Below are 23,747 nucleotides of genomic sequence, written 5' to 3' on the forward strand. Positions count from 1 at the left end.
AAGTAAAGATATGGTTCACTAAAAAAGATGGCTTTGTATCATGACTGGAAGGAACACTGCTTGAAGAATCTTTTTCCCTGTGTCTTTTAAACTGTCCTTTAAAGTTTATAGTATGTATCAATAGACTATGTGACAACCATTAATATCTCAAAATTCTTGATCTTATCATATATGAATCCATCTAAGATTTCAATTTCAAAAGAGTGGAAGTAGTCAGTTGCTTCAGCTCCCCATCGTCTATAAAATTAATCTCTAAATCCTACTTCTAAATGTTAATTATAACACGGTTGGAAAAGGAGGGAAATTTAAAAGTACTGTCATTGAGTAACCAAACAAGTTCAAAAAGACAGACAGGATATTCATCAGTCTAACTCCCCTCCAAAGTACGGACCAAGGTCATAGACAGCAAATACGTATGCTGATAAAAATCAACTTGACTGACAACCCAAAGAAATGATACCAAAACGGACATCTAAGAAAGTAGTTTCATTTTGTATTAAGCATACTGTGTAGAGAATCCAGATTTTATTTCCCCATAGTACCAGACTAACCTTCTAGCAGGATGCATGTTGGACACACAGTGGTAATTTATATAATTTCCTAGGCTACTGGGGATGGTGATAGGAGGAAGGGGAACCAGACAAAGTGGGGGAAATTTCAAGATCCATTTCTAAGTCCTTAACTCTGTTCCTTATTAAAATAACATGCAATCTAGATTCATCATCATGGGTCCAATGTATACCAAAATAATCCTTGTCACATACTAGTTCATTTTCCCCCTCTAACAAAAACACACATATAGAGAAGACCATAAATCTCTTAGTTATCCTGACTTTCTTTTCCCATATTTATTCTGGCATTTACAAACTAATTTTTGAAACTTCCAAATAAGGAATAATTGAAACAAGTATTACATTACAAAGAAAACACAAAAATGAATTTTTAAAATGAAGTAAATAAACTCAAAGTTAAGAGGCAGAATAGCAAAGTTAAAATTCTATTTCATTTCATCAGGGTTATCCGGGCCATAGCTCCTGGCAAATTCTGAACATGGCCAGACTAAAGGAAAAGAAGTGATATATTTCAAGAGTGAATTCAACATATGGATTTTACTATTAAATATAATCCCCAAAAGGAGTTTGTCTGGGTTTTTTAAACTAAATTTAATATAGCTCCTGGTAATAGTATAGCTTGATTCATTACTTCTTTGACCGAGTAACTATAATATAGGCAAGAGGCTATTATTAATAGTCACATTTATTGGGCAAATCCTATATTCTAGCAAATATTACTATAAGCACTGTATTGAAACATATATAGCCAATGCTATATTCATGTATTATCACTGTAACCTCATGACCCCAGGACTGAGGATAGCATATATGCAAATGCTTTGTAAATGATGGTATACAGTGCAAGGTAATGACTCACAGGAGAAATATCTTCTTAGACAAAAATGCCCAAACATTATTTCCTTCTCCTGTGTCCTTATCTCTCTTTTTCCTTACTTAAAAAGAAGAAAAAAAAAAGCTGGCTCTCAAATCCTTACTTGCATACAATTTAAATAGAAGGCAATAGTGTTGTAACTGTATCCAATGCTTAAAATATATTTACTGAATACCACCTACAGTCCCAAATCTTCCACTTATTATTTCATATTTTCATATGGATCTGGAGCTCTGGCTGAAAGACAATCTTGTGACAACAGAATTTCTAGCATTGAGTCAACAGGAAAGTGAGAAATTGAGGGCGTGTTCTTCTAATTGCTCCTACTATGATTCAGGGAGAGCTACTTCTATGATCCAACTGAGTGCTAGCCTCAGGCAGGTTTCTGACTGGTGCGGAGTGGCCATTTACAGTGCTCCGCTGAAGAGTATTCTTAGGACATGTCTGAACTCAGCAGTGATGTAAGTTATTATGACTGCACTGCATACAGGAGGGAGGGAGGACACCACTGAAGCCCCACAACTGTTTGTGATTTTGAGAAATGGTCACTGAAGTATTTAGAAGTAAAGTAATATCATTTCTGCAACTTTTAAATTAAGAATGTTTAAGAATATGTGTGTGGAGAGAGAGGGGGAGGGGAGGGGAAGGAGGAGGAGGTGGGAGGAAAAGAGTGAATGAAAAGACATGTAAAATATTAACATGTGGGAGAATCTGGGTGAGGGGTATATAGTGATTTTTGTAGCTTTTATGCAACATCTATAATTATTTAAAATAAAAAGGTTTTAAGAAATGCCACATATTTGGTACTCCTGCTGAGGATGATATAAATAAGAAAGACCAAGCTTAACAGCAGCAAAAGCCCATATAGTGTAGCTTCTTGGAAGGTAGTAAAATGAATACCTTTGGGGAGAGTTTTTTTTTTAATTTTTTTAAAGATTTTACTTATTTGAGAGAGAAAATGAATGAGAGAGAGAGAGCGCAAGCCAGGCAGAGAGGTAGAGGAAGAGGGAGCAGGGAGCCCGCCTGGGGCTGGATCCCAGGACCCTGAGATCATGACCTGAGGGGAAGGCATGTGCTTAACCAACTGAACCAAGGGGAGAGTATTTTTAAACGTTCTTGTAAAGATGCAAAGATCCAGAAGGAAACCCATCCAGTTGCTGATTAGGTAGTAATGCCAGAACATTTGGTGGCCATTTCTTATCTTTTGATTCTAGTTCCAAATTAAAAACAGAAAAATGGTTTGGTTCATTAAAATTCCTTTCTATTCTAGAATCTTAGAAGGATACGCAAGAAACCTAGTCTTCTGGGGCGCCTGGGTGGCGCAGTCATTGGGCGTGTCTGCCTTCAGCTCAGGGCGTGATCCCGGCGTTATGGGATCGAGCCCCACATCAGGCTCCTCCACTGTGAGCCTGCTTCTTCCTCTCCCACTCCCCCTGCTTGTGTTCCCTCTCTTGCTGGCTGTCTATCTCTCTGTCAAATAAATAAATAAAATCTTAAAAAAAAAAAAAAGAAAGAAACCTAGTCTTCTTCATTCTGTCCATCCAGTTTACCCATCTGGACAGTACCAATCTGAACAACTATCTTAAACACCTCAGATACAAGTCACATTGTACTCATAAGTTTTCAAGTCTATACCAAGGGCTGTGCCAAGGATAGACAGTTAATACCCTCGTGATTAATGCTACCCATGTACTAAATTAGGCTGTCAAATTCAAAGATTATTATTTTCAACCAAAACCACATAGGACCATACCATATATCAATACAGTATGCATACAACACTATACTAACATGTTACGATAATGTTTTTCTTTTTTAAGTTCTTTCTTTTCACTCTGAAACTTCAAAATCTCACTCCAGAGCAGGAAAAGAGGATGACAAAACCTAAAATGTGTACATTCTTCACTAACTTATCAGAGAAGAAAAACAACTCTTTTTATTTTTATGTTCTGCCAGCACTCCTGGGAACAATGTTTCCTGAGACTGACTATGTCTAAGGATAGAGCAGGTCATGCAACCAAGAAGAAATTTTGCTGTCCCACCACTAAGCAGGCAGAAAGTTTCTTTCTTTTCTTTTCTTTTCTTTTTTCTTTTCTCTTTTCTTTTCTTTTTCTCTTCTTTCTTTCTTTCTTTCTTTCTTTCTTTCTTTCTTTCTTTCTTTCTTTCTTTCTTTCTTTCTTTCTTTCTTTCTTTCATCAAGTATCACAATAACCGATTGGAGAAAAGTATTTTAGTCTTTTTTTAACCAAGAACCTACATTCCATGTGACTGGGTTTCGTTGGTGGGATGCAGAGGAGGGATTGAGGTTCTATGTTCCAGTCCAAAAAGGAAATGTTGCTAGTGCATTCCAAACACAAAAATCAGAAGCAGGATTAAAGTGTACTTTAATTCACACATTTAACACGTGGGCGTCCCTAAATAATTGGCTGGGCATTAGGGAAATACAAGCATTGATTAGTCATAGCCTCTGTTCACATGGTGATTATAGTGAGGGGGGAAAAAAGACAGTGAACAATAGTATTAACTGCGTTGAAATACACAGCCTAAAGTTTAGGAAAGTGACAAATGAAGTCATGTGTATAGAATTTTGTCAAGACTTTCACCCTTGGAAATCTTTAGCCCCAGAGACTTACAAATACATTTTATTTTTTATAAATCTATTTTAAATAATAGTGTGCTTTCACTACAGAAAGGTTTTTGTCAGGGGCGCCTGGGTGGCTCAATTGTTAAGCGTCTGCCTTTGGCTCAGGTCTTCCCAGGGTCCCAGGATTGAGCCCTGCATCAGGCTTCCTGCCAAGCAGGAAGCCTGATGCTCCCTCTTCCACTCCTCCTGCTTGTGTTCCCTCTCTCTCGCTATATCTCTCTCTGTCTAATAAATAAAAAAATAAATAAAAAATTAAAAAAATAAAGGTTCTTGTCAATGCACAATATTTAGTCTACCATTAAATCATTCAATTTTATAGTGTGCCTAGCCTAAAATCACTGATCTAAGTGATTAAGTTATATTTGGTGGCTCCTTGTGTATTATTTCCTTACAATTTTATCATCAGATTTTTAAATGGTAGAAGACTAGAGCACGGGTTCAGGTTCTTGCCTGTGCTTCCTGTGAAATCCTAAAAAGGTCTTTGTCTGTAATCAATTATCTCTCATCCTTTTCTGCATTCTGGGCAAGGACTAATTTGCTCTCCGAAAGCCTATGTGAACATGTATCTGAGTGCTAATATAGTCTACCTACCTATTTCTGGCAAGAAGCATAAAGTTCCTGTAAGCTCACACGAAGAGACTGTGGAATGCTTTGCAAACATCTCTGAAAGGAGCTGTCAGTTCCAGTACCTTCTTAACGTGGACTCGTCCATGATTACTATCAGCCACTAGGACTAAAATCCTGAGGAGCCAGTTGGTTACTAATTCACCTTACTCTGCAGCGAGGATGTTCCAGAGTTTGAAGTGGCCAGTTCTTATGTGGGCGCTAATCATTCTGGGTATTATTTCTGTGCAGGGATGACTAATGCCAAATTTAGCAACTCAGATGGAGTACGTGCAAAATAAGAAGCTATTTTACATATTGCCATGTCCCTTCTTCTATGAAATAGAATAAAAGGAAGAAAATGAAAGATGAATAATAGGAAAAAATCTAGTCTCATCCTTTCCTAAAAGTGTCAAAGAGTTAAGTCATTAATCAAATGGAAGGACAAAAAGAGTCCATGTTTAGTAAGTGCCTACAATTAAGCAGGCAGAATCCCAGCCAGTTTACATATATTAAACTCATTATGTGCTTAAAGACACATCGCTGGTTAAAGGAAGATCTGTGATCCCTTGAATTCAGCTCTACCTTATTCTAAAGCCTACATCCTGACTTTTAGTTTTTAAAAAGTTCTATCTACATATAATTTTTTTCTTATCAAAATACAGTATATACTTTGTGCAGAGAAATTGGGTAAAGCAAAAGATCTCAACAGAGAAACAGAAAAAGCCGCCCATAACCCTACTACCATCATACGATACCACTGTTAACACTGTAAGGTCTTTTATTTCAGCCTTTTGTTGTTTATGTGAATATATCCATAACCATTTTCTCTCTTCCATAAATATTTTTGCAACATAATTTTAATAGCTACATCAAGTTCTATCCCTTGCACATAAATAACCTGCCATTATTTGTCATTCAGATTATTCCATTTTTTCAGTCATATATAATATCAAATGTATAAACTTAAATCATATTTTTGTACAAATTCATTATTGTTTCCTTGGGGTAGATTTCTATATTTATCCTAAGTATTACCTGCATCAGAACTGCTATGTCAAGAAGAATCTTTTTTCTTCTTCTTTTAATATGGCATCGTTTACCTCTAAAGTTTCCTTCAACATCCCCTTCCAGCTGTAGTGCAGGAGAATGCCCATTCCTCTCCAGCCTCACCAATGCTCTGCTTTGCTGTTCTTTTTTCATTTTGCAAGAAAGGCAAGAAAGTCTTTTATGTTAGCCACATAAGTACAAACCTATGAGAAATCCATTGACCTTTTGTTGTACTACATACCTGATGGAGTTTTCATCTTAAATTATAAACGCATGGCTCATAGGCACACGTGCTGGAGCATTTCTCGCCACAGTGAATGATTACAGAGTGTGTCTTTTGATGAACAACTGGAATTAACAGATATAAATGAATAGATGTGTCTGAAAACAGAATGGTCTGCCTTGGGATCCAGGGAAGGATGTACCACTGAAGAAATTTCAGCAAAGGAGGCGTGATCAACTAGCTAGGAAGACACTTGGAATTGGTCTAGATGACCTCTGAATTTTCTTCCCACCCTAGGATTCTGATGCTCTTATCTATTTCTAGAGGTTATTGACCTTGTCTCTACCTCATCAACAGCCATATTTTTATACAAATAGAGTGAGTCTAACTTCTGTCTTCGCCAGTAATCTGTCCAAAGTGGCAGCACTGTGAATTGTGCTTTGAAGCCGTGTGTGTGTGGTGTGTATCAATGCTGTAGCTAGAAAACCAGCTGCAACATGAGATCCTAAAAGTCTCAATTTTAAAATTATACAAACATATACCTTTCCAAATATATGTCTATAATTATAGCTAAAGGTAGAAAAGAAACTATAGGTATGCTTGCACTTGTTCAGAAAAATTTTAGGATACATAAAACTTAGGGAGTGAAAATTGGCAAAAGGGAGGTAGATCTCTGAATTTAGCAGCCTTGAAAGCTGAACTTCATCACCACGAGGAGAGAAATTTCCTTCTCAACTTTGATCTCAAGCTTTGTTTAGTTAACACTAAAACAACAATGATGTAGACAAGTTTTGCAACAGAAACAAATCAGGGAACCTGTTAGAAGAATAGCCTGTGCCAGAAATCAGAGTTGTAACAGACATAGCTCACTGTTTGGGATGCTGGTATTACAACATTTTATGAATTTACTGATGGTGAGTATTAACACAGCAACAATTTTATTCTGCTCATCAAATATACGGAAAGTCAAAAACTTAATTCTAGCTCGCTTCAGGTGCCCTAATTTAAAATACAAAGGAAGAAAAGAGCATTCCATAATTTTAATTACAAGTAGATAATGCTAATAATTTTTTAGTTCACACATAAGCAGGCCATATTATCTACAAAAATTTTTTAATTAAAAATTATTCTAGAAAAGCCATGCTATGCTGACGGTAGAGGGGTGGGGACATGCCTGCGACTGTGACATGCCACTTAGAACTTAGAAATGAGGGAAATGATTACCCTCTGAAAATCTGAAGTCAACGATAAGACATCAGAGGTCCGTTTGAGAACTTAGTCCAATATGACTATCTCTTGATAGGATTAACATTTTGAATAAAATGTATCAGAATACAGGCTGAATTGCGATGGTCATGCTGGCTGAGCCAACCAAGGCAGTTAAGAGATGGTGCTGTCCCCAAGCTGCTAAATGAAGTGCTGGGTCCAGCTGAGCCAGGACACAATCAAATTCCCATCTCACTCCCGCCCTGATTCCTTCCTTCCCCAATCTTCTAGCTTTCCACTGCCAAGGGCCTGCAGAGAGAGGGCTTATTAGTCAGTGATATAGTATAGTTCTAGTTTATACATCACTTTCTTGTAAGAGTCGATTTGAAAGATACTGATTATTTCTTTAATCGAAAGCTCAGACGTTCTGATTATGTCTCATCTCTAGGAACAGAAGCTGTTTTGTTATCATGAGCATTCCAAAATCTGAGGAAAAAAAAAAAACTAAGATGTTTTTGAGCCATGAAGACTGAAGGCACACTAAATCCACGGGATGCCATTCTGCCTTCTCCATGTGGCATAGACCACCTTGCGCCATGTTAGCCTTTTGGTCCAACTTTCAGTTTTTATTTTTATTATTATTACCAGAAAAAAACTCAATAAGAAGATTATGTTGAAGTGGTACGTGATTGGGGAGAAGCATACTCCAATTTGAAGATTTAGTTATTTCTTGAATTAAAGAATGGTCTGATTAAGTCTGATATCTATGAAAAGAATTCGCTTTCTAAAAGAACAGTTAAAAGTTGGACAATCTCTTATTATTAAAAGTGAAGTAATTACTTTTTCTTTTTAATTATAAGTCATTAGGCTGCATATAGGTGAAGTGACAGAATAAGATAAAAATTGACTAGTAAACATTTCTGAAGATACATCAGGAATCTGTTTATATGACCCAATATCCCATACTGCCTATGTCATAAGTGAGCGAAGAGGGAGAAAGAAATAATACATGAAAACTGTTTAGAATACTAACTGGCATACTGTAAACATCCAATAATTATTAGGTAACAAATAAAATATCATTATGTAAAACAAGGAAGATGAAATCCACACATGCTAAATTTACATAAATGTGTATGTACCATGTATAGGCCAGCAAAAACACAGTGAAAGACCTGACAGGATTCACACCAAACTGTCAGCAAATGATTCCTTTGGGGTACGGAGTAATACGGAGAAGATGTGGTGTCAGGGGCAGGTGAAGCGGGACTTTCGTTTTTCTTTTTATAATGTGTCTACATTTCTGGAAGTTTTATAATGAGAAAGCATACGTTTAACTTCTAAAAAGAAAACAGGGGCGCCTGGGTAGCGCAGTCGTTAAAGCGTCTGCCTTCGGCTCAGGGCGTGATCCCAGCGTACCGGGATCGAGTCCCACATCAGGCTCCTCCGCTATGAGCCTGCTTCTTCCTCTCCCACTCCCCTGCTGTGTTCCCTCTCTCACTGGCTGTCTATCTCTGTCAAATAAATAAATAAAATCTTTAAAAAAATAAATAAATAAATAAATAAATAAAAAGAAAACAATAATGTTTTTAAAGGAATACCAAAAGGTCCATTGGTAGGTATAATGAAATTACTGTAAAAATGTCCATTCGTAATAACTGGGCATGCTCCATGGTATGTCCATATAGTACAGTTTAGGAGTAAATTGGATCCAGCATATAGCCAGGCTCACAGAAGTCGTTGTTTGAATGAATGGCTGAGAAACAACTTACGGTGACTTCGTCAAATTAGCTAACCCCTATAAGCCATAGTTTTCTTATCCGTAAAATGAACACAATAATAGCTATGTATAAAAATCTAGCTCAATGTTTAATCCCTTTAAAAAATGAATTATTCGGATTATATTTTTAATGCTTAGACTGAGATGTTTGAAATATATGTCTGAAAATTTAACCTTTCTTTGTGAATTCTATAAATACGATTTACATTGGGCTCAATTTGGATCAATGTGTTTCAACCACACAATCTGGGAAGTCCCAGCACAGTGCTGTGCAACTGGTATCACTACTGAAAAATAGGATAATAGAGTTCCTATTAGAAGAACAGGCTTGAAGGTGCTGTTCAAATGGACACAAGACGGTGTCAGATTCCCAGTTTTCTAGTTCTATGAGTTATCTAAGATCCAAGCTTATCCCGAACAGAATTTCTCAGGGAACAAAATGCTACCAGTTGCAAGCTTGTAAAACTCTGGATCGTGAACACTATTGAACTCCACTACTGAGTTCTGAGCCTTGAGCTGGTCTGGGAGAGGATCCTTCACCAGCAGCTTTTGTGGAGTGAGAAGAAGTATTTATGAAGATCTTGAAGACAGTAGCAAAAAAGAAAGGGTGCAGTTGCTGGGGACCAGGTGACTTTTGGGTATGTTCATCCACATCTTGAGTGTTCCTAAGACAGAGATTGTCTTTCGATCCTTTTCCTCCTGGAGGGCTTATAGTAAATAAACATACAGTTTACCATGTTTAACGTTCTGCAAATCTGGAGGAGCAGATATGTACATTTAATCAAGATATGGGTCAAGATGTGCATCAAGATATTCGAAAGCATGAGAAGTAATCATACAGTCATAGTTTAAAGCTCAGATTCTGACTTCACCCTCGCTCCCCCCCTCACTGTGGAGGTAGTCTTGGGCATTCACAATAATCTGCAATGCTTTATCTATAAAGGAGATACTAAAATTATATTTCCTTAAGATTATTATAAGGTTTCAGTAGGATAATGCATATCAAATGTTTAACTAACATAGTGCTTTTCCCATAGAAAGCTTTCATTGTAAAAACACTAAATACTAGTCTCAGTTTGCAGACTTCCTAGGCTAAACCAAAAATTTGGTTCCACAGTAATTTAATCTAGGCTACTATACACTGCAGAGTGCTTGGCTCACAGTATCTGCTTCATAAATGCAAAGTCTGAAATCAAAATCAAGATTTCCAGTTGTACTGAAGCTAGGCAAAGCCCACGAACATTTTTTTTCTTTTCTTTTTTTTTTTTTTTTTGCTTTTGTATAGAAACATAGTCTCTGGGGAACATGTGATGACACGGGAGGTGCTATAATAGTCAAGTAGAGGAAATGCTTAAATTTGAATCAGTCCCGAAACCACATTGCCCATCTGCGGCTACTGGTGTAAGATCAACAGAACAGCCGTGCCATGGACATAATACCTCTTATTGTCATTGTCCTTACTATTTCTGAATGCCTCTGTAGTAGTTGATTTTCTTATATTATTTCACTGAATTCTTAAAATGCCTTAATAGAGATACTTTCCTCCCTATGTTAACAAGAAAGCTGAGTCCTAAAGTGGTTATATAACTTGCTCAATGCCAGACACCAAGGAGTGAAAGAGCCAAGTTTGGAAAGAGGGCCACTGAGAGCCGGGCAGGCTCTGGTCAGGGAAGAGGGGCTAAGAGTCTCCATAGGGAGGGGGTGCAGGGCCCTGGCAGCCTGCTGGGCCCTGCTGGTTTGTATCTTGACTTGCTCTAGACTTGACTGGAATCTCAGCTTGTCTAGCTGCAAACCCATGAAGGGTCCACCAAACCAGAAGCCCAACCCCTTAAGTAGTGAAGAATAACCATTAAAGAAGAACAAGAGGAACATCCTTCAAAGAAAAACAACAAAAAAGTAACAAGTTATCAGGGACCCCAGAGACTTTAGCAATAAATGCTGGTTTCAGAAGTAGTATTTAAAAACAAACAAACAAAACTCTAAAGTCTTAACATATGACAAATTCTTGTTTAATTGTGATTTATTAATTACAAAATGGAAGGTTAAAGCTATGTTTTTTTTGTGCTGCCATGGAAATGAACATAATCAGTCTAAAAAAAATCTCACAATATTTGTGGTCTCTCAAGATCAAGCCAGCATGGTTGTGCAACTTGACTGGAATGGAAAGGAATTCTTTTTGGTCAGGAAATGTTCTTTAAGTATGCACCAATAATTCAACAGACATTCCTAGGTACAGGGCAGGGCTCCTCAGATTTGGAAATGTCACTGTTTTCAAATTAGGTATAAATTCTCTAAATCGTCTCTGTGTTTCTAGCCAAATGACATTACTACCTTCGTGTGCACTGCTGTCAGTTCTGGAGCCGCGGTGTAAGGAAACCTGTTTCAACAAGATTTTTGTCAGATTTAAGTGAGCATAATTAGCGCTCCCTGTGCGTAATAACAGAAGAAGCCATTATTAGGAATCGGTTTCCTCATCTCCTTGATGTCTTTATCCCTAATATTAAGCCCTTCCTTTGCATCATTATCAGCACTTTTGAGTCCTTGTCCAGGGCACTGTCACAAATTTCCTCAGCTTTACCTGTGCACCTCAACACTGATGTCTGACCTCTGCTATGGCATTGTGCACCTGCTGACATGTCAGTTTGCAATCTTTCTCTGGCCAAATTATATTCCCATTTTATCTTTCCCACTATCTTGTGAACTCATCAAGGGAGGTACTTTCCACTTTACAGCTTCTCAATTATATACCTAAGGGTTTTTCTTAGATTTTTATCCAACTTAAAAAAAAAATCATCAAATGATAAAATAGTAAAAATATTACTGAAACTAACTAGCTATGAAAAATGACCGAATGATAGAACAAGGGATAGAAACCTCCTAGCCTACTCAGGAACATATCCAAAGCAATTGTGAAGTTAATTTAATGAAAATATTTTTTTTTTTAAGATTTTATTTATTTATTCGACAGAGATAGAGACAGCCAGCGAGAGAGGGAACACAGGCAGGGGGAGTGGGAGAGGAAGAAGCAGGCTCATAGTGGAGGAGCCTGATGTGGGGCTCGATCCCAGAACGCCGGGATCACGCCCTGAGCCGAAGGCAGACGCTTAACCGCTGTGCCACCCAGGCGCCCCTAATGAAAATATTTTTTGAGGGAATATAAAAAAACTTTCATTTTTTTTAAGATTTTTAAATTTATTCATTTGACAGAGAGAGAGAGACAGCTAGCGAGAGAGGGAACACAAGCAGGGGGAGTGGGAAAGGAAGAAGCAGGCTCCCAGCAGAGGAGCCCGATGTGGGGCTCGATCCCATAACGCTGGGATCACACCCTGAGCCAAAGGCAGATGCTTAACAACTGAGCCACCCAGGCACCCCCAAAAAACTTTCATTTTTATTACAAAGTCAGCAAGCCATTTAACAGGGGGGCAAAATATAGAAGAGATCAATAAGAGAAAGTACCAAAAACCAAGTATAAATCTACCACTCATAAAAACTGTGACATTGGGATTTCTGTTCTGCTAGTATCATATGCTAGTATTTGTCTGAGGGTATGTGTGTTTGGGAATTGCCCAGAACAATTTATTAAAGCAAGAGTGGAGGAACTGGGTGGGATATTTGAATGCTTTAATAGTAAGAAAAGATAAGTAACTCGCTTGAGATTGTTTATTCTATTAGATATACTACCCAGCTGCTGTGCAAACAATTGCCAAAAATATGGAAATCAGAACACAGTGTTTCCATAGTTTTCATAATGGCGTTGTATTACCAAAGATTAGTAATCATCCCGACATAATACAGAACCGATTGGAACCAGAATGTGGCATCAACCGGTAGTATATACTTCATGCCAAACTCCTCTTTGATTTTCTGAACAGTAATTATCTGGAAGGCAAATTATCTGCATTAGACCCCTGCCAATTCCAGATTTTGATCCTTTAGTGATTGCCTTTTTCTTAGGCAAATTTGAAATTTCTTTCAGAGAAAAACTGATGAAAATAATTTTCACAGACATATTGATATAACAGTAAAACTCTCTGAACATCTTACAAAGTGTAATGTAAAATTATTACTAAATGATAAAACCCAGGTTTTGACAGAGATTATTTACATTTATTAGAAAAATATTTTGGATATCATGAGATACTAGAAAACTTAGAGTAATATTTCATAAGCAATGCTGAAAGTCCCATTCTTAAGAACATTTGTAAAAGCAGTCTTTGCATGGATGAAAACAATTGGGAATGTGGGATAAAAAAATCAACTTTTTAAAGTAGCCATTTTGTTGTATATTACCAAGGTCTGGAGATAGATTTGGCACATAGTAGGCACTCAATAAATCATTGATTATTGAATGAACCTGTATCTGAAACAACCCCTCCCATGCATCCTGAGAACTTCTCTTCTTCATCCCTTAGTACTCTAGGGGGTGCTGAGCTATCACGGATCTGTATGCAGACTGGAATGAGGGGAAAAGCACAGTACACGGAGTCAGGTTAAGAGTTCGAGTTGTGACTCTATTCACTAATTAGCTGTGTGACCTTGGCCTGTTAAGCCACAAAGATCTCAGTTGCAAAATGTGGATGAAAATACTTCCTCTTTCCCCGTACAACTTTAGACTCAAATGATGACAAATATTAAAACAGTCTGAAAGGAAAAGTAGTGAACATATATTGGGCAGACTTTACACAAGAAGCCTGACATCTCTCCAATTTCGTTAAAAGTTTCCTATGTATATCTCTGCATTTGTTTTTGTATTATCAAATTTCCTTATCTCTAAATTCAAAATAAAAATGCTTACATACTAGAAAATCTGCCTCCTCCCCCAAACATCCTGATCATTACCTTAAATTGGCCTCCTATACCAAATGCAAACCTGCAGATTTTCTTTTCTAATATTTTCCCTCCCGCAAGCTTTATTATGTACGGTGCTATTTATGTTGTCGATAAGAGTTTCGCCATTAAGAAGCCTGGCAACAGAGTTTCTTCCCCCTCTTCAGTCTCTTCCAAGGTGCCTTTATTACAACTGCATCTCTCAGACCTCTAAGAGCATTGACTGTAACATCACAAATAAGAGTGAAGGGAATTCTCCATGAAGCCATAAAGGAGATGAGAGACAATGATGAAATCATGTGTATGTAAAGAAGTTGGTGTTAAGACGGCCTCCCTGCAAGCCTATGCAATATTGTGTCAATGGTATACACATCTAACTAATAAGAAAAGAAGGGAGGCTTAATTCCTGGAAGTCTCCAGAAAGGTTTGTGCCTGGCTCAGGTGTTTCTTAAGAAGGAGTTCCGAGGGCAGGCCCCAAACCTGGTAATTCCAGACAATCCAGAAAAACAATGTGTGGACAACTAAAAGTAATAAACATGAAATGTGGACTCATGCATAATACAGAGGAGCTTAACTCAGTGCCCACAGCACAGGGCGGAAAAGAACGGAAAGATCACAACGCAGAGGTCATATTCCACTCTGGTTCCCTAACTTCTCTACGTGGGGATCCGAGGAGGAGACAGGAAGAACTGCAACACTGCATCTGTTCAGTGTTTATAACAAAACTGCCAAGTCTACATACAAACAAATCTGTTGCTTCCCAGTCATGCTAAAGTTGGGGTTTCTAGCACCCAAAGGAGCTGTGTAAAATGGGGTAAACGGGTCTCACTAGCAGGGGAATATACCTGTCTCGATCTTTTCTCTAAAGTCTCATGGCTAATGTTTTTATTTTCTTCCTGGAGACCTTCAGTGGAATACAAAGTTTAACACAAAACATCTGTGCTGGAAATACTCCTGCAGCTACTGATGCTTCACATAGACGATATAACAAACAGCCAATTTAGCAACTTGCTGCTGCTGTTGGGGTTTCCTTTTGGTTTTTTAAAATGTATTTATTAATATACCCTCATCACACACGGCAAGATCTGGCTGGGAGAGACAGACTTTTACCACGTCTATGATATTTTCATTAAGAAAAACAGGTAAGTCTAGAAAGTGTCCTTAGTTGAAAATAACCATATTCCCCCTCCCCTTGGCGTTCTTCCACACTCTTGATTTGATTTACTACAAATAATAAATGGCAAATGAGTGCAAGAGATTTGAGAGCCCTGAACAGACAAGCTCCTTGACTTTTTCATTTTGTATTTTCAGCACCCGTAGTAAATGCTTAATTGGTACTTTTTGAACAACTAAGATATACCACCTGTGTGTACTTAGACAGTGAAACATGAATAAACTAGTTTGCATTATACACGCTGAATGTATACACACAGATGCCCACGTGCACACATATATATATAGACCTATACATGTAGAGCTGTATGTGTGTGTAATTTGCTTTTAACATCTGAACGTTCCAAGTAGGAAGAAAATGGATCCTTGAGATATAAAACCAAAGTCCTTAGGTATACCAACTTTAAAGATCTTGAGATAGGTTTTTTTAGAGTGATATCCTGGGACCTTTATGTAGATAACACAGTGAAAATTCTGAACACAGGACATGATTTCTGAAGACTGGCTTTTTACACTTATCTATTTGCCAAGATTACTTTATGCTGTGGAATTTATTACCTCCTGAGTGTTCCAAATGCAGAAAGAGAGGAATGAGGGAAACACCACTGGTTACTCCTTTATAATGCAAAGCCCTAGTAGACAGGATCTTTTATGTAGAAAATCCTCACCATCCTCTGGGTTGACTGAGACCACTCTTGAACTTTCCTCCACTCCAGGTCGGTAGAAAATGCTGTTGCTTTGTGATTAGTTTCTTCAAAGGATTTAGGAAGGAATTATTTCCTCCCACCAGTTTATTGTACAAATAAACTGCGGTTCACAGAGGCCAAGTGACTCGCCCCAGAACTCATGGCCAGTAAATAAGTTTTTTCTGTTTAAGTATATCCGGAATAACAAGGATTCTCAGACCCTGTACTAGTCTCATTGTCCTAATCTTAAAGTAATGTTTACTAGCAACACAGAAAACAATTGCAGATTGAGGACTGAGGGGGGGGGGAAGGATAGGAAGTGGTCATTAGCAAATCCCTGGGCCTGGAGATCACCTGCTCACTAGGATCAAAACAGTGAAACAAGCTATTCCTAAAGCCATCAAGGACGAATGGGCCATTGTTTTCAGAGCCAGCTGTGGAGAATCAGCTTAACAGTGGCCTTGGAACAGCTGCCGCTGCTGCACCAAGGGGCGGGGGGCTTTGCATTATAAAGGAGTAACCAGCGGTGAAGGTGGAAGAGTGAGCTGGGAAGGATCGCTGGCAGGGATACTGCCTCGCCACCTCTCGGCAAACCAGGAAGTATTTTTGCTTTAGTGCAAAGGACTGAGCCACCTTTTGAACCGAAAGTGTGAACAGCACACAGCAGGCCCCAGATGGACTTAGCGACTGCAAACCCCCGGCGGGCAGGGTACCTGAGAGGCTGCGGACTAGCAGCTAAATGGTCAGAGTCTGAAGCACCGAGTCGGCGCTATCACAAAGTACACAGAGGAAAACAGGCTCTCCTATCCTGGCAAACCCCGACCCAGCAAAGTCCGGGGTAAACAAGCCTCCAGACGCGCGCCCCCTGCGCGCTTCCCTACCCCGCATTCCCACGAGCCTTGCACTCAGCTCTGCAGCCTCAGCCGCCCTCTCTCTGCGGGCCCATCTTCCGACCGCCCCACCTTTCGGCCGGGCCCTCATTGCCACAGCTGGTGCACCGCACTCACCATCTCTTGCCTGAGGAAGTGCAGCTTGGTTTCCAGCCTCTCCAGGGCGCTGCAGTGGCTACGACGTGGGGAGCCAGAGGTTGGAGAGGACGAAGAGGAGGACGACAAGGAGGGAGGGAAGCTGCAGCTGCTGCTGCTGCTACTGCAGCCGCCGCCGCCGCCGCCGCTCCCCCCGCAGGGGTCCCTGTCCCTTTCCTGGGGAATCGGCTCCTCCCCACGGAGCGAGCGCACTAGGCTCTCGGGTACTTTGCGTCCCAGCTTCAGCTCGATGTCTCTGAGGTCTGGCAGCGGGCCGTCTTCCATGACTTTTCCAGACGAGGATAATGGTAATGAAACGCGGCGGATGAGAGGCAGCAGCGGCCTCCAAGGCTGCGGCGAAATGAGCGGACCCCTCCCGGCGTCTGGGTCTCTATCCTCGGCGGATGGAGTGCACCGTCCGCTCCATAACCGCTTGCGCTGTTCTCAACCCTGAAATCCGCACAGGACCAGGCGGGTCGCAGCCGCAGTTTCCTGGGTGCTGTGGCTCCTCAGACACTTACTAAGATTTTAGGGATCGCTTCATCCTCTTCCTTTTTGGCTACCCCACTGCCAAACTGATTTAATTGATATTGCAGAAAGGAGAAAATCCAAGTATTATAAACCAAAAGAAAAGAGAGGGAAATGAAGTCTGTTTTGGCTTTACGGGGGGAAAATTCACATTATAAAACTGTCCGTTCACATCTCTGCATCATTCACTGATTGCCCATCTGGTACCACGCGACACAAAGTAATGATGTGGCCACACTCCAGGGTCGTTTCATTTTCCAGCCATATGTCTCCAAGCTTTCGGAATATCCTGGATTGTCAGAAATAATCCCTGGTCAGTGATAGAGGAGGTCGGTCGTGTGCATGGACGCATAAAAGAGATGGTTAGCTTAGTAGGAGTTTAACGGCTTCCTTGTTGTAGCAGAAGTGCCCTTCTTCTCATTTAGGCAGTTTGATCCAAGTCATTGTGTTCCTCCGAGCCTTGGAAACTTTAAACTCCGCTGGCAGGTGGACCAAACCAGGGCCAACCCTTGTACCGTATATCACAGGAAAGAAGAGCAACAGAAATTTTCCCACCCTGTTGCTAGCAGCAGTTTCCGTGAACTGCTTTTAGTTGGAAGTACCTAAATATGGGTGTTAGAGTTTCCGTTTCCCGGACGAAATTGCCCGATAGCCACAACCTTTAAAACAGTTAATAAAAGTTGCAGGAAGAAGATTGACTTTAAATGTAGTGTCATTCCCCACCCCCTATCTTCCTATTCAGCAAAAGTCTAGCTTTAGAAGCCTTTCCTACTTTTACACTAGTAAAAAAATGAAACTATCTCAACAAAATTTCAGTAGGAACGTACAGCCAGAAAGAATTATCTTACCAAATGTTACAGTATTTCACTGCAAGAAGTGAAGAATTATATAGCCAGAATAATTTATATGACTACTGAGGTAAGAGTGGATTTTAAAGGGGGGAAGTTGCTGAGCTACTTTTAATTACAAAGAAAAAAATATTGAACAGAGCTAGTGAAAAAGTTGTCTTTGATATTTTATCCATATATATATTTTTTGATCATTTAGAAGAGACTCAAAGCATACAATCTATTTACGAGATACTTCTACCAAGTAAGTTACTATGAGCTACACAGATTATAGGTTTGACTCAATGTTGAGTTTGTGTTAATAATCTTCAAGTAGATGATACTGTTTTCAATGCAGTAAACTCTAATTTGGGGGTTCCATTGGAATGTTCGAAAATATGGGCTCCTCTATTTTTGGGACAAATAAATATTTGTGTTCTTGTTCCTTCGTGAGCTCCGTTCCCAAACGTCACTCAGGTTTCATACTCAGCACGTGGCAGATACATCTCAGAGTCCGTTCTTAGTATAGCTTCATCTAGGAATGATAAAGATAGGGAACACAAGCCTTCAGAATGAAATATTTCATGTCAGGGAGAAAATTGCTAAAGTTCTCTTATCAACATGTCAGAAATTTGTGTTATTTCTTACTCTTAGAAATCAATGAAGAAAATAATTGTAAATTAAGTGGCCCATTTTAAAGTTGGAAGAACCATTTGTAGAATCAAAGGAGAACAATTCTTAATCTCAACTCACTGATAAAACATGCTTTGTCCTAAATTTGGAAAACCACAAACTCATTGGATAAGAATTGCACTGTGACATATAATCATGGAAGGCTTGCATTTCACTCAAGAGCAGGTTGTGTGTGTGTGTGTGTGTGTGTGTGTGTGTGTGTGTATGTGTGTGTGTGTTTTAAACCCTTACAAAGTTCAGCATAGGGCTGGCTGAGAGCAGGAGCTCACAAACACACTAGCTAACTTGCTCTTGGTCAATAGAAAAAGTGTATTGTCAAATTATCAGTGTGACTGTCCAAAAAGGGAAATACCTCTTTTGCTATGAGTTACAGACAGTAAAATTAGTACTTGATACTGAAGTTCATAACTCGAAAATATAAAAGTTGTTTTTTGGGGTTTTTTGTTGTTGTTGCTGTTGTTGTTTTTCATTTTGAACGTCTACAAAGAAAACTCCTTGGAAAATAAAAATAAGGCCCGAAAGCTTCCAGCGTCTGCTTACAGGGCTTCTTTAGATTCAAGATAAGCTAGAATGCCCTTAAGGATCTGGGGGTCAGCTTTTTGTTCTCAGTAGCTCTAAGGCAGGAGGGTGGGAGAAAAATTGAAAACATTAATTTGGAGAGTTAGAGCCCGATACTGGAGGAACATGACGAATTGAAACTTTGGTAAAAGGATGGACAAAATCTGAAAGGCAGCAGGATCCAGTTTACAGATAGATAAAAACCCTCAGAGACAGAGAACAGGACAAGAATCTCATAAATCACAAAGGTGTGCTGGAGTTTTCTTGTAATTTATGAAACGTAAATATTTCCTATATTTTATGAAACATGAAATTTCTCTCCATAGTCACCCTCGTTTTTGATTCTTGTTTACAAAATAAATCTGGTCTCCTTAAGAAAAAGGCCTGTATGTAAAGTAACACTTTGTGTCAGTGCAATATAAAATAAATGCAAAAATTTTAAGAAAAGCTGTTGTGTTGAGCCTTTCAAAATGTCTCAGTTTAATGGTTTATGTCATTTTAAAGTAGAGACATTTGGGGGTGCTTGTGTGGCTCAGCGTCTGCCTTCGGCTCAGGTCATGATCTCAGGGTCCTGGGATCGAGTCCTGCATCAGACTCCTTGCTCAGCAGGGAGTCTGCTCCTCCCTCGCCCTCTGCCCACCCCCCACCTGCTCATGCTATCTCTCTCTCTCTCTCTCTCTAATAAATAAATAAATAAATAAAATCTTAAAAAAAATAGAGACGTTTTGAAAGCCAAAATGTTAATTTTCAAAACATATTAGAATCACAGAACTGTTATTAGGCTTCCTATAGATTGTGTTAATTCTGTCATTAATGCTTTATATGGTCTGGTCTCAGGACATTCCTTACCCAAAATGTTAAAAAATAAGGGTCTTTTTTGTCTTCGTTTTTGTTTTTTAACTTTGAGTCTTGAGAATATTTCTCCTAACATTTAAAAAAAAAAAGTGTGAGAGGTTTAACCACTTGCTAACCTTGTATGTTAGCTTCGTCTGTTAATTACACATCTTGATTTGGGAAGTTAGCTGTCAGGAACTTGCAGTAGTGGGTCTAAGATGGGGGTCAGGGGTGAGAGTGAGCATAGAGAAATAGGGAAAAACTCTTCTGGATGACCTTTTCCTATTTGCCCAACTCTCACTCTTAACAGCATTCCCTCCCTGCTCCTACCATTCTTGTCTGTCTCCAAACACCTCCTGTTTCCCCGAGACTAATCTATTGAAAAGTAAAATTATAAAAATAGTTCTTATATTATTTGCTTGTGCTATAACTTTTTAGATCCAGACTACTTTATTATATGCTTCCTCTTCTGCCTGCCTCCACTGTGAACTGGATTTGCCCTTTATTTTTCTATTTAGAATGCGTAAGAAATCTACGAATGAGTGTTAAACTATAGAGAATAAGAGACTGATTTTCCTTCCCAGTTGGATTGTGTTCACAGAAAAGGAAAGAGAGCCTCTTACTTATTCATCACAAAAAAAACCAAAACAAAACAAAAAAGAAGCATAGTGGCTAATTAAATAGGAACATTGTTGGACTCCGATGACAGGTTTGAGAAGAATGCCTCAGTAGCAGAAACAGCGATGTGATGCACACTTCACACATCCCACCCTTAGAACGCTTCCTGGTACGAGACACAGTCCTTTCAGCAAAAGTAGACTCAGCAAGACTCTGTATGGTGTGAGTAATGCCACTCCTTAATCTGCTGCTGACATTGTGGTTAAAAGAAGAAAGGCCTTCTACCTTCTCTCTGGCACGGATTGAAGGTTTGCAGCATTCCCAACTCTGGCTGACAGAGTTCAAGCACGAGGGCAGAGTCTCTAACCTCAGACTCCGCTTCCCACAGTGCACAGAGCTCACAGCCTCAAATTATGCTTAAGAATTTTAGGAAGTAACTATTTTATGGGTATTAGATTCTTTGAATTTATGCTTTAAATATGGAGAGCTGCTGTTCCTCTAAATGTTTTTGTTCAGCTGATGAACTGCTTGACAAGGAAGATGTCATCGCGAAACTAAAGAATGTTGATCCATCCAGAGTGGAATTACAGATCTGCTAAAGCTATGAAGACTTGACCCTGCCTGTTTATAGTCATTTAATTCACCTGTAATTTTGTAGCTGGGTTGGGTCTGTTTTACTAAGTAAAATCATCTAGTTTGTTACCAGCTTGAGCAACTTTTACATGTATATGCCATGTATACTGCCCTTTCTATCTTTCTATCATCTATCTGTCTGTCTATCTATCTATCTATCTATCTATCTATCTATCTATCTATCTATCTATCTGAAATGCTCTCCCTAAGGAGCACACATCCTTTAAATAGTACTCTGATTGGAATCTAATTAATATTTATAATCACAGCTCAACACTTCCCTGGGAGATTTAGTAGACAATACTAAAAGTAGGTCACCAGCATCTAAGTCTGCCTTATCCCCTCTTCACAATCCCTGTCAAATCTCTCTGTCTTCATGATTTGTAATAGAGTCTTTTATTTGCTTTTACTTGCTTTCCTTGCTTTTCTGAATTCCTACTGAAACGTGCGGAATAGGGCCCAGAAAAGCGATCTCTTTGGTGAAGCTAACCTTGGTCTGTTCCTCCGGAGCCATTCCAGTTTGACTTATAAAACGGACTGACAGTTTATTTCAACGGTGTGCTGGTAAATGTTTGCAACTAGCTCTCTGAAAACATAAAAATAACTGATTTGTAGCTTTTCACAGTTTTCATGGTGTAAATATTCCCACTATGGCTGATTTCAAGATTCCAATATGAGTTGGGAAAGGATGGAAACAAACACAGCATTATAATAGTATTTCTCCCCCATATAGCTACATTAGACATAAGTAGCCTCAAGAACATAGATTATAGTAAAATGTAGTCAAGTAATTAGGAAGTGACGCACTTTGATTATTTATTGCCTTTGTTTTACCATAAGTTACCGAATTTAAAGCTTATACAGTGTAATTTTTGAAATAATCGTTGTGTCTAGCAATCAGCTTGCGAAATTCCTAAAAATTTAACAATCTGCTCCTGCAAACTTATGTCGTAAGATGGTATGGGATGCTTCCATGCATGTCTGATTCATAAAGTATTGGAAGATGATCATTAATTATAGTTAAGAAAGGAAACAAAAAATTTGAAGTTAGAAAAAAAACAGTGCAGTTTAAGGTCTAAATGTTAGGCAAAGTGACGCTTGGGGAAATGAGTTCCAAAGTCAGAAGCAGGAAGATAAGGGAACTCATGAAAGCGTGTGTGGTCATTTCCTGGGGGCCGCCATAACAAAATACCACAAACTGAGTGACTTAAAACAATAGAAATGCAGTTCTGGAGATGGGAAGTCCAAACTCAAGATGTCGACAGAGCCACGCTCTCTCTAAAGCCTTAGGGAAGGATCCTGCCTTACCCATTCCAGCCTTTGTTGCCCAAGTATTCCTTGGTCTGTGGCAGCATAGTTCCAACCTCTGCCTGTATCCTCGCAGGGCTGTCTTCCCTCTGTGTCTGAGTCCAGATTTTTCTCTTCTCCTAAGAACAGTAGTCATAATAGATTAAGGCCTCCTCTACTCCAATATATTTTAACTTAGCAAATTAAAGCAACAAGAACTCCATTCCCAAACGAAGTCACATTCTGAGGGAGCATAGAGTTAGGATTTCAACATATCTTTCTGCACAGGGACAATTCAACTCATAACACTGTGGTCTTGGGAGTTCACCTCAGACATGAGGCTGTGAATAAAAAGAGAGGACTGGCATCTTCATTTTGGTTGTTATTCTTTTTATATTTGACAGTGAGCTATAGATGCAGCCTTGAAGGCTTAAAGTCACAGGGAAGATATAGACAGACTGTCTCAATCAGGCAACATGTATTAAAAATGACAGTCTAGTTTACCCCTTTATAAATAATCACCTGTGAGTTAGATAATAATAGCTGTTAGCTTTTTTTTAAAGCATGTTTTCATAGGCTAGAAAACTTTGATCACAGAAACACCCTTATCCTGCAATCCAGTGGCACAGTCATGGACATAATTCATATAATCAACCTTTGATATCTTTCACCAAATATCTTGATGATTTCTAAAATTGAATTTGTGGTGGGCTGTAACAATATATAGTAGAAACATTAAGACAAACATGAGAGGCCCAAAGAAATACGCTATTTCTATGTCTTGGTTTAGAGGTAATCTTACAAATTTGCTTTGAAGAAGACTTGACAGATCTTGTTTGAATTATTGTTTTTTTTGTTTTTTTTTTTTTTATTTATTCGACAGAGATAGAGACAGCCAGCGAGAGAGGGAACACAAGCAGGGGGAATGGGAGAGGAAGAAGCAGGCTCATAGTGGAGGAGCCTGATGTGGGGCTCGATCCTGGAACGCCGGGATCACGCCCTGAGCCGAAGGCAGACGCCTAACCGCTGTGCCACCCAGGCGCCCCTGAATTATTGGTTTTTAAACAGAGTGGAAGCCAAGCATATTGAACTAGACCCCCAGTGAG

The 23,747-nt window shown here is 39.1% G+C and overlaps 1 protein-coding gene across 1 annotated transcript in view; it reads right to left on the reverse strand.

Moving 5' to 3' along the window:
• LURAP1L (leucine rich adaptor protein 1 like) overlaps positions 1-17,684 on the reverse strand; it is a 48,151-nt gene extending 30,467 nt beyond the window's left edge. Inside the window, exon 1 of the mRNA XM_045780483.2 lies at positions 16,646-17,684. Within this exon, the coding sequence (XP_045636439.1) occupies positions 16,646-16,948 (303 nt within the window). The 5' untranslated portion in view covers positions 16,949-17,684. The remainder of the gene's footprint in view (positions 1-16,645) is intronic.
• Between the last annotated feature and the right edge of the window lie 6,063 nt (positions 17,685-23,747).

The sequence above is a fragment of the Ursus americanus genome, chromosome 18, assembly GCF_024610735.1.
Source record: "Ursus americanus isolate L20-20 chromosome 18, mUrsAme1.1.p, whole genome shotgun sequence".
NCBI classification, from domain to species: Eukaryota; Metazoa; Chordata; class Mammalia; order Carnivora; family Ursidae; genus Ursus; species Ursus americanus.